The 12140-nt window shown below is 37.7% G+C and overlaps 1 protein-coding gene across 4 annotated transcripts in view; it reads left to right on the forward strand.

Annotated features, from left to right (window-relative positions):
- SLC44A1 (solute carrier family 44 member 1) overlaps positions 1 to 12140 on the forward strand; it is a 73857-nt gene that overhangs the window by 53858 nt on the left and 7859 nt on the right. For 2 of the 4 annotated variants that reach the window (XM_032675888.1, XM_032675890.1), the window contains exons 10-15: positions 283 to 448; positions 4696 to 4852; positions 5308 to 5391; positions 6420 to 6557; positions 8222 to 8458; positions 9838 to 9918. In XM_032675888.1, coding sequence (XP_032531779.1) covers positions 283 to 448; positions 4696 to 4852; positions 5308 to 5391; positions 6420 to 6557; positions 8222 to 8458; positions 9838 to 9918 — 863 coding nt within the window. The other 2 variants (XM_032675889.1, XM_032675887.1) reach the window with 2 other exon arrangements.

The following is a 12140-nucleotide window of genomic DNA, read 5'->3' on the forward strand; positions in this document are numbered from 1 at the left end:
TGGAAATTTTCACCATGTGGCTGAAAATTAAAGGAAGTGTTGCAGGATTTTGAGCATGCTCAGGATATTTTTTTGTGGCTTTTTTTCAAGTGCCGTTATGCTGATTGTCTCAAAAGCTGCATCTTTCTTAAGAACAATCTTCCTAAACACGACATTTAAAACTGTTTGTAGAAGCTAGATGGGTTCTGCTGTAGCTGCTTGTGACGTGCCAATGCCATATGCTTCCTTATTTATGAGCTGATGTAAGCACCATCTTCTTTTTTCACCCTCATTTATTTCTAGGTAGTCCTGTCCCAAATGAAGAAGGATTTGTGGAATTTCGGATGGTAGGTCCTTTGAAATACATGTGGTGGTACCATGCAGTAGGACTCATCTGGATCAGCGAGTTTATCCTCGCCTGTCAGCAGATGACAGTAGCAGGGGCTGTTGTGACATACTATTTTACAAGGTAAGGACAACTTAGATAGCTCTACCAGGAGTTGCCTAGACATTGATTTTGCAGAAATAATGAGGGACAGAGGTCTTGGGGAGAATACTTGTTTCCGTCGTGAAAGCTGGGGAGCCATTAAATTGTCTTGACTCTTTTTAAATCACGTGAAGTCCTAAAATACCTGTTTTGCTGATTATAGATGGTGTTCTTGACATTTAGGACTTGAAGTCTCATTTGCCTTGTAACTCGTGTACATTGTACAGGCATGGATAGTTGTTTACAAAGCAGGATGCACCTGGAAGGTCATCTGTGTTGCTAATAATTAATGCTGATAAATTCTGTAGAGATTAAAAAAGTATTGACAGCATCTGATTATTATTTTAATTGCAAAAGAGTGCCCTTTAAATTATTTACAGTACTTCATTAATCTTCATTAATCTTTCTTTCACAGAGGTTTTATTAGATTCATCACTTACATATAGATTATGTCAAGATTATATAAAAATAAAAAATGATATAAACTATATGTGCATTAAAACTCCATATTTCATTGCTAAATTTGTGAACTAAACTGTGTATCAGGGCATACTTTGTGCTGGCTGTTCTGCATGTATCTGCTGGCTGTCCAAGAAAGAAATACTAATTATTAGGTAGTGGTTTTACAAAGCAAGAATTGTGCTTTACAGAGCTAATTTCAGAATTGCAAACTTAGATTTAGTCTCTAATATCTGAAAACATTTTGAATTTAATATTGCTTAAAATTTTAGCTTAAATAAGTCACTGATATGTGGCTTAAATAGCCATTTAGGACCCAGGTTTTTCAGAAAAAAAAAATGGTGTCAGATGCTTTGTTAGGGTTTCATGAGAATAAATGGTACTTTGGTGATCTGATATATTAAATTTTGGTATGTGGAGCAGAACTATGGCATTATTTTTGGTAAGGGAAAGAAGAAAGTACACCATTACTTACTTTGGAGAGATATAGTTGAATGAAACTTCTCCACATGTCATTGTACATTCTAGTAGTTCATATGTTTCTTTAAAAAAAACCCCACAAACCACTACATCGTTGTTCAGTGACTAGATAACTAATTTTATTTCAGATGTTCTCAAAGTCTTTTCCAAACAATATAAATACAACTCCTCTGAATAAAGAACAGCACGAGTACAATACATTGGCAAGATATTTAGCAATGGTAGTTTACTTAAGAAAGGGAAAACCGTACAGATGTTGGAGTGATGGTATCCCCAAGTGAAAAAGAGCATTAATATCCTGAACTCATGCGTTCAGCCATTGGGTTTTCGTATTTGTTTCTAGGCTTTCATATGAAGATTGTTGTATGTAAAAGTTTGTAGTGATGTCCAGCAACCAAACTCTGTTCTTGCCATGTGCTTTTAAGAGTCTGTTCCTTAAAAAAATAGATGTTTTTAAATAATGTATGCAGGTATTTTTCAAGTGGCATAATTCAGATCATGAGTGTTTAGTTGGTTTGTCTTTTGAATTGAGGCTGTTACCTGAATTACGTTTGAGTCCTTTTTCTGCCCTAGTCTTTAAACAGTATCAAAGGCAAGGAATCAATTTACTGTGCTGTCAGAAATTCTGTTGTTTTATTAATGATTAAGTCCTCCAGTATACCAATGAAATACATCTATAAAATTATTACAAGATGTTACAGGGATGTAATCTTGTGAATAATTAAAATAGATTGAGTGAAGAGTGGGGAAAATACAGAGGAAAGAGAAAGACATTGCATTGAAATAGATTGCTTAGCAACACGTATGCTTTATCTGTAAGTTTATGTATTTTCTGACACCTGAGAGTGAATGACTTTTATTTTAACCATACCCTATAATTCCATAACAGGAATCTTATTTTAAGTTAGTAAATACTCATTTCTCTCTACTGTTATCCTCTTTTTGTATTTTAAGGTACAATCATAATCTAAAAAGTGACTTAGTAAGAAAGGAAAAGGCATTAATTTTGACCCATTATTTTGCATATGAGCAACCTTCCACAGCAAATGAGATGAAGTTATCCATGGAGAAATGTTTTATATAAGGTCACTGTTCATTCACCTGAGCCAGATGGATTTCCTCCAACTCAGGCAATAACAGAGCTCAAAGTGTTCTGAATTACGGACTCTGCCCTGATAATGAGGAACCTGAAACTTTTTACCTGAAAACAAGGAAGTGCTTAGGTTGTCAGGGTGTAAGACTCAAACTATTTATGCGTATTCTACTCCCAACAAGGAGTAGAGTTTGACTTCCCACCCCTTCAGCTCTAAAAGTCAACTGAAAGAAAATACAGGGTTAATCTATTTTAATCATTAACATCTCAGGATTAAGTTGTGGAGATATTAGTTTCATGGAATGAAGGCTGTACTTTTTTATCTTTTCTGAATGAAACTCACATCTCTTCCCGAGATGGGGAGATACTTTATCTTTGTAATGGGTAGCAATTGCTCCTTTAATATGCTTATTATCCTGCTCTTATTTCTAATAAAGAAGAAGAACCATTCTTTAAATGGTTAATAGAGCTGTTCTTTAACAGTTTTTGGTAGGGAAGAAAAATAAATGCTCTAAGAAGGCGTAGCTTCAAACCATGAAAGTGAGTATTCATCTGATAAATTAAAAATACTCTAGCTGCATTGGGTTAAATAACTTGTTTAAGGCCCAGCACTTGGTGTCTTGAGGATATAATAGCTAAATCAGAAATGCAAAAAATCTGAGAAAAAGAATTTACCTAATAAATTAGTTACATCCTCTCCAAAGTCTACATAAAGATCTCCAACAGAACAGGAGAAAAGTAGAAGGCAAGTTTGTAAGTAATCTGACTAAAAAAAATACTAGCATTGTTTCTCACTTCTTTGTAAGGTTTGAATTGCACACCATCAGATGTAACTTTATAGAAACTGCTAGGTGTTAATAGTGGGTAATGCAGCTAATGCTAGTAAAACTATCACCAGTTAGTGTTTTAAGTCACTTAAAGAATCACCAGCAAAGGTATTGGCAAAAGTAGTTTTAAAAATGTTACATAAATCATTGACAAGGTTCACTCTACTACTCTGCTAGATGGCTAAAACACACAGAGAAAAGAATAGGAAAAAATCTAAAAATCTAAAATCAATCAAACTAAAACTAAAATCAACCTAAAATTATTTATGCAGAGGCTGGGGAAGGAAAAAGTATAAGGATGGGAAAAGATATGTATAAAAAGGAATGACAGAGACTCTCCCATTGAGTCACAAGGTTCAGAGTGGACTGCCTTGCCAAATTTAGCCCTGGATTTAACCAGCAGTTTAGGGTTAGAGGTTTTAACAGCACTTAAAATCACTTAATCAATAGCCTAATTTAAACAATTTAGCAAAAGATTCTGTAGAATTTATTATAAGCACAACAATAACTCATTTAGAGGCCTAACTTACTGACCAATATAACGCTCGTAGTACATAGTACATACACTTGCACACACACAGGCCTAAAGCAGTATGTACAAGGTATCTACCCGTGAAAAATTCCCCCCAAGTTCACTGAAGTTCTCACATCAGATGCCTTTGCATCTTCTCAGCTGGCAAAGGTTGAGCTTTGAGGAGTGGAGATATCAGCCCAGGCTCCACTGGCAGCACTTGACATCAGTCCTCCAAGTATACCAAGCTTGGGAGATCTGTGGCTCTGAAAGGCATCCCACTCAGAGGGAGATTGCTGGTCACAGACAGCTGTGGTACAGGAGTTTGTAGGGTTGCAAGAGCATTTGCTTTAGTAATAGGAATTTTCCATCCTTGCTGCAATTTGGGTCGGTAACTTTCTTGGAAAGTTCAATAACAAAAATGTTGTTCCACTTAGGTTGTTATTCAGGCACAAAAAGCAAGTTTCCGAGGCTGTTCATTAAAAAACAGGAGCTCATTAGACAGGACAGGTACCTGGGAGCAGACAGTGTTTCTGATATACTCAAGAGGAGCTGAGCCCAGGTGCTCTTTGCCAAGGCCTAACGAGCATTTCTGAGATCGTAGTGCAGCCCAAAGAGGGCGGGGAAGAAGGGGATGTACCACCACTCTACCCATACTGATTCCTTATTCTAGTCCTCCTTCTCCATTGGAGACAAATCTGCGAGTTACACAAGGTGGAGTGAACAATACACCCTGAAAGCTGGTATGAGGATAATATATTCCTTTTGCACCTTATTTTGTTGAAAATTTATAGCACTTCTAGATGGTACCACATACGTACTGATCGTTCTACTTCATTTTTTTTTCTCTTTTCAACAGGGAGAAAAGAAATCTACCATTTACTCCTATTCTGGCATCTGTTAATCGCCTTGTTTGTTACCACCTAGGAACAGTAGCAAAGGGGTCTTTCATTATCACACTAGTGAAGATACCACGAATGATTCTAATGTATATTCAAACACAACTCAAAGGAAAAGTAAGAGAAATAGGTTCCATTTTCTTACTGAAAATTAAGGCCTGGTGTGTTGACCTGTTAATTTAATCGGTGTGGGAGGCTGGAAGACTTGTTTTGTAATAGGTTAGATGTAATGAAGAAATTCTTCACTATGAGGTGGTGAGGCACTAGAACAGGTTGCCCAGAGAAGTTGTGGATACTCCGTCCCTGGAAGTGTTCAAAAGCATGTTGGATGGGGCTTTGAGCAACCTGGCCTAGTGAAAGATGTCCCTGCCCATGGTGGAGGGAGTCCCTTCCAACCCAAACCGTTCTATGGCTCTGTGAATATTGAATCTTTAAAGGACCATGGGACTGATATAGATTGCTTAATTTAGCAATCTGAGTATCAGTTACTGAAACACAAAGGAATACTATTTTCTTAAGATCTGTTGGTTTTACTCTTTATCTTTGTTTTCCCACATTTTGTGCTTTCCTAGGAAAATGCTTGTGCTCGCTGTATGCTTAAAGCCTGCATCTGCTGCCTTTGGTGTCTAGAAAAGTGCCTGACATACTTAAATCAGGTAAGATTTTCAATATTCATGTTTTATATGAGGGCTGATAATAGTATATATATTCCCAGGCTGCAGTCTGAGGCTGACACATAATGTATTGTACTTGGGAACTGAACTTGAATGACAGTATTTCAGTCTTGTCTTCATTACTGAAATTACACTGCAAATACTACATTGACCTTTGCAATGTAAGCAAAGACAAAAGATAGCCAATACTCGTCTTCGTGAACATGGTATCTCAACTTTATAATGATTTGTGTAGTGGTTGGAGATGTTTCCCATATGTCTACTCAGTAAAACTACATCTGAATTTCAAAATGTGTCTCCTATGAAAACGGAATGAAGCTTTTTAGGTGTAATATTTAAGATTCTGTATTTAAGAAACTGTACAAAACATCGAATCGTCAGCTTCATCTACAAAGTGGAAGAAAATTGGCAAGTTGCAACACGCTGGCTGGTCAGACCCATTGTAAAAGTGGGTTTATAGACCTGTAGTCCATCTCTCATGTGTATATATAAATATCTTGCTAACATTTCTTTCACTGTTAATTTTTTTTGCTTGTGGAAATATGGAAAATAAAATCAGAAGAAAGTATTTAATAAACTCCATTGTAATCCTTGAAAACTGTCCTGACTAACCTTGAATGCAGTACCTAGAAATTATCTTGTTTGACTTGTATGACTCTCAGACTCTTTTGTATTTCCAGATTTTTTTCTAACTACTTAATTTCTGTAGCTATGCCACTGCTCACCTCCTTCTGCAGAGAAATTGTAAATCCTGTTTAATGAGTTTTTTTTTAAAAAACTAGTTAATGCATAAATTATGAGCAAAGGAGAAGAAGAATAGCAGTTCTTTACCTCATATAGTCTTCTGTCAGCTGCTATATATTGCTTGATTCAACAACTCTCAGGGGAATGTTGGTTCATTAACATCATATGACGAATGTGACTTACTGTATCTTCCCCCTCACCTTCCCCACCTTCCATCTGAAATACCTGATCATTCCATGAATAAGTCTTCAATCTCCTTTTCCTAGAATGCATATACAGCCACAGCTATCAACAGCACCAATTTCTGCACCTCAGCAAAGGATGCCTTTGTTATCCTGGTGGAAAACGCTTTGCGAGTGGCTGCCATAAACACAGTTGGAGATTTTATGCTGTTCCTAGGAAAGGTATGTCTGCTGTATACAGTTCTTACAGACTTACATACAAGCAAGCTTTCTTTAGCAATGGCTGCACCCCAAACACAAAATGCCTTAAAAATCCTGTTTCTTAGTGTGCACTTATCACGTCCAGCTGCATCACATTAGGAGGGGCTTTGTAGAGTAGAGAGGATAAACAAATGATCTACTGACGTGTAGTAAAAGTGACTGGAGAGGAATACTTGAAGATTATGACACCTTTTGCATGATTTATTTTTTAGGGAGTCAAGAGAAAAGTGTTTAGAAGTTCTAGGGTTTTGTTTGATTTTGTGGTTAAAATGTAGAATTCTAAGGAGAGGAAGCATTTCTTTTAAATTCTGTTTAGTAAGGACTCTCCAGGCTTGTGTTGAAAATTTCACACATTACTGATCACCTTTATGACCAAATTGTACAAAAGCCTGCTATGAGAAATTGCCAGTTTAAGCAACTAAATTACCTCTACTCTGATAATTAAAAGGAGACTAGAATAGTTGCTGTGGTCAGTCAGCTTTTTGGGTCTCCAGCTGATGGAGATATACTTTATGGAAAGTGTAGTATTTCTATCCTTTGAGGGATTTTATACCATTATTTACTAAAACAATTAATACCAATCTACTTAAATCACCTGTGCCTAAGCATTCAGACAGTGGTTGAACTCATCTGTATTTCTTATTACACTCCTCTACTTCTGTTAAGTCAGAGTACAGTGGGCTGAACTTTGAATCCAGTAACTAAGTCAGTAAGATGTGAGACGAAATAAACACGTAAGGGAGACGTAAGTGCTTGGGAGAACATGAAATTACATAATGCAGTTTTGTGGAGGAGTTGGGAAACACCCCCCCGTCTCTCAGATTATTAGAAAAATGCACAGGTGACAGAAATGTTAAAATGAACAGTGCAGCAGGTAAAAAACACTATCAGCTAAATCAATGCTAGGCTGCCAGCGTCTCCTCTACCAGTCCAAAATGGTATTTTCATAAAAGCTGACCTATTTTACAATTTTGTGTTTAGCTGCAGTTCAAAAAGTTAAGTGGCCGCAACAATTTAGTCCATTTGGTTTTGCCAAAGTCAAACTGGTACCTGGTGAAATGTCTCTTAGGGCCTCACATGAAGTATAATTCTGTGGCGACTGTTACGTGAAGTGCCTCACATGAATTCTGGTCTACTTTCTCCTGTATGGAAGTGAGATCAAGACTACACAAATTTGGAAGTTGTTTCCAGCAGCAAAATGGAAAATGTACCATCCTCTTAAGACCTAAGTTCTCCCTCCAACCAACCATAAACAACAAACAACAACTGCATGGGATTGGTAGCATCAGGTTGTGGGGCTTTTAGAGATTTCAGGGTAAAGTTCCTTTTTACAGGAATGTTCTATGAAACTAGAACTATGACAGCAGAATATAAATATAATTTGCTCTGAAAAACACCTTTTGTATTAAAGGATGTGTAACAATTCTGATATCAATGGATAAAATGTCATTTATAATCGGGGATGTGGGGAATCCAGGAGGTAAAGATGTTGATACCACTAGCATCTGTAACCCCTAATTCTAGCCCTGGCAGGCCAAGAAGCACATTGGCTTTAAAAAAATAAACCAAGCAAAAAACATCAAAAGGCTTCTGCCATTAGAGTTGTCTACTGTTTTCTTCTTCAGGTCCTGATTGTCTGCAGCACAGGTTTGGCCGGCGTTATGTTGCTGAATTACCAACGAGATTACACCATCTGGGTGCTGCCACTCATCATTGTCTGCCTCTTTGCATTCCTGGTTGCTCACTGCTTCCTTTCTATTTATGAAATGGTTGTTGATGTCCTTTTCTTATGTTTTGCCATCGATACAAAATACAACGATGGGAGTCCTGGGAGGGAATTCTACATGGATAAAGTTCTCATGGTAAGTTTCCTCTTGCTCTCAAAGTCTAAGGATCTGGTTCCATAAAATAGGTATTTTGACAGTGGAATGAATTCACTTGCTGGGTTCAATGTTTTTGTTTTTTTTTTTACCTTGCCACCTTGTTCATGGTTTGACCTGAAAACAGTGTAATCTGATGAGCATCAGATAAGTAATGATGCTTCCTTCCCTTAGTTTCACTGTTATTGGCTTCTATTTGCTGCCTGTTAGATGAGCAGTCATCTTGCAGAATCATACTCTTGGGTATGTCTTGTAAATGACACTGCAGATTAGAAAGAAGCAGAACAAGAGGGAAAGGCTTGGTTTTGTGCTTTCCTAAGAAGGGCGTCTCTTTGGATAGGGAAGAGAAAAAATATCAAGGTATTCTGCCTCACACATAGATAATGACCACAGTGGAGTTTTACTTCTTTCAGATAGACATCAACCAGAATTTGACTCTGTTTGTCATACATAGGCTTTATGCTAGAAACAAAGTTGTAAGAATTCTGCTTCCAAAGCCCTTCACTTTGTTGTTGAGTAGGTAGTTTTCTTGGGAGTGATTTTAAGTAGCAGCTGTAGAATATGTCTCTGTAAAATGCCCCCCCATGTGTAGGCTAGAGGAAGATTCTTGTGACTTCTCAGCATAATTTTTTTCTGATTACTTGTGGGAAAACCATGCCAAGAATTTTGGTGCTGATTTTTTAGTAAATCACAACAGAATCTAGAGTATATAATAAATAAAGTAGTGGCTGATGAGTTGCTTTTTAGCAAGAAACACCAATAAACCATAAAAGCATTGTAGGTTTCTTTAGTCAGCAATCAATATCACAAAACACGAACAGCTAAAGTTTACTGAAATTTGCTGCAGAATGCTTGCCTACAAGAGAAAAAAAATTGTATAAAATTGAATTAATCTTCATAAATGGGAGATTGTACTGGTGAAAAATGTAAGAGGTTGAAATTACACACAGCTCACAGGCTACAATGTAATAGTTGAGACTAGGATGGTGTTGGGGGGAGGTTTGTTGTGGTTTGGTTGTGGGTTTGGTTTTTGGTTTTGGTTTGTGGGTTTGGGTTTGTTTTTTTTTTTGGTCAACCAGCCTTTTACCTTCTTTCCCCATAAAGGAGAGCATTGTGTGGTACATGGAAAAGTTGTAAGAGCACACCAGGCAAATACCTAATCTGGCTTCCAGAATTAAATGAGGGAGGCCTCTGTGGATATTCAACAGGCTTTTCTGATACCTCATGGTCAAGTCTGAGCAAGAGATGCAGATGGGCTTGATGAGCAGTTTGAGCAGTTGCATCTTGAAGTTCTGTCTTGAGACTTGATGTTTTAGAGTCTGTGCTAAGAGAGCACTTGTCGTTTCATTACTGTTTTTCAGGAGTTTGTGGAGAATAGTAGAAAATCTATGAAAGAAGCTGGCCGGGGAGGTGGAGCTGAGAGCAGAGAGCTAAAACCAATGGTAGGTGCAGATGAGGAGGTGGCGATCCTCCAAGAGTTTCACTTTTACTTCTTCTCCCTCTTTGTCTTTACTGACTGCACTTCTTCAGGAGAAGTTTTTGTTCTCTGTATCACTCAAGATGTTCTGCTTTTTCTGTTTGTGAGCTTGCCTATCACCTGGATGGCAGAGTTTTTGTCACAGCTGAGACCATCTCCTGTAAAAGTAAGATGAAAGGAACTGTCTCATATGAAACAAATGCAGTATCATTTCATTAGGATTCGTGAGGCATGCTGTGTGGTATACACAGACAGCCCCAGTTGCTGTTTAGTCTAAAAATAAGATGACTCTGAAATTCATTGGGCTATTCTGACTTTAATCTCTTCTCAGCCCTGAGATGAACAATTTTTGCTCATCTTACATTCACTGCAAAAGCCTGAAGAACACTACTGAGCGCAGCCATTGTTGCAAAGTAGGACCGGGCATTTAAAGCCCTCACCAAATTATCTTACACCATGCCAAGGAATTGGATGCAGTGATTCCTTTCAACCTGCTCAAATGACATTTCTCCCAGTTGTTTGTTTTTATTGCAAACTACTTATGTTGCTTGTCTCTTGTGTGCTCTTTCCATCTCACACTGTCAGATGCACAGACAGTGAACAATGCATCATTTATGCTTTTGCAGCCTGTTTTACTTATGGTGTGCCTGTTAGGAAGGCATTGCATGTCTGAGTAGCCTGGAATAAGGAACACTATACATGGTACAGATAACAGATAGGAGGATAAGTTTGGAAGGTGGAGAACAGAGAGCGTATAGTGGAGAGCCAGTCTGGGCAAGGTATGACTTGTCATCGTGCAATATGATTTTGTGAAATAGAATATTTTTCTGCCATTACTTTCTCAGAGTGTTTGGGGTCTGAGTCCTTTCCATACTATGGGGATAATTTTTTAACCAAATGGAATCTAAATAAGTGTATGCTAACAGAAGAATTTCTTTTTTTTCAACAATGTACATGAAGCCATTTTGCATGAGCACTTTTTGAACAAGCTGGAATGGGTTCCTGCTATAGACTGATGTGTAGCTTTGCGTGTTTTGCTATTTCATTATGGCATACCAGTTTCTAGATTTGCTTATGCCTAAATGCTGCTGTGTTTATACATATGAAAAACTAATTCTATGCTCATTTACTGTTTCTTCTGGGAGTAATTCTAGCTGTTCAAACAGACACTAATGTTGGGATTTTCAGAGTGATCCAAATGCTGTAGATGCAAATGTGCCATTAAAAATGATTGAGACTTTGGGTGTGCAAACCCTCTAGTCACATGCACAAAAATTTCAGTTCAAAATTTTATTATGTAGTGGTCTTCCACTTACAGTGTTGTCGGTACTATCACAGACTGCTACTTATACTTTTGTACCTGACTGCCTAAAGCTTGGATGTGAAAAACCTTTATTCACCCCGCCCCTTCTAAAAGGGCAAACCAAGTACCTGCAAGTCAAGGGTGGTGTTATTCTTGTAGGAACTTGTTTCTAGGCACTTGAGCCCAGTAGTGGCTGAAAGTCCTCATAGGACTACTGCAGAAAATGCTGAGCACTTGGGGCTCAGCATGGGAGTCACCTGCTGAATTACTCCCAGTTCTGCTGCTCATGTGATTGTTTTGTTTGGACTGATTGGGCCTTGTTTTCTCAAGTGGCTTTCCATTTTTGGGCATTCAGCTCCAGTTGAGTGGGTTTTGAAATACTAGGATCTCACTTCCCGACAAGGATGGGACACAGCGATTACCTCCATTAAATTTCTGATACCTTCTCCCAAAGCATTAATAAAGGCCTCAGTTATGTCTGGCGTAGAACCATTCATAAGTCTATTCTGTAATGGTTGTGCCCATAGTCTCAAAATTGCATGTCTGAAAATTAGATTACTACTACTATTTTTCCTCTTCTTTTAGAAGTAGAATCTCTACTGTCTTGCTTCAGTACCCTTGAAATGCAGATATTTCTTAGAATATGACAATTATTTCTAAAAGTGAAACACCCTAAGTGGAGTTGTACTTAAAGTAGGTAATAATAGCAGAGACGAGGAAACATTTAGGACCTTCTGTTCTTGTATCAGGGCACAAGAAAAAAAAAAAAAAACAAAACACTTTTTCACACTTTTTTCTTTATGGCTTCCAGCGACCCCTTTGACTCAGTTTCTACTTGTCCTTTGGCATTTGTCTAAGACTGTACTGTATGACTTTGTTTTCTA

The sequence above is a fragment of the Chiroxiphia lanceolata genome, chromosome Z (genome assembly GCF_009829145.1).
Source record: "Chiroxiphia lanceolata isolate bChiLan1 chromosome Z, bChiLan1.pri, whole genome shotgun sequence".
NCBI lineage: Eukaryota > Metazoa > Chordata > Aves > Passeriformes > Pipridae > Chiroxiphia > Chiroxiphia lanceolata.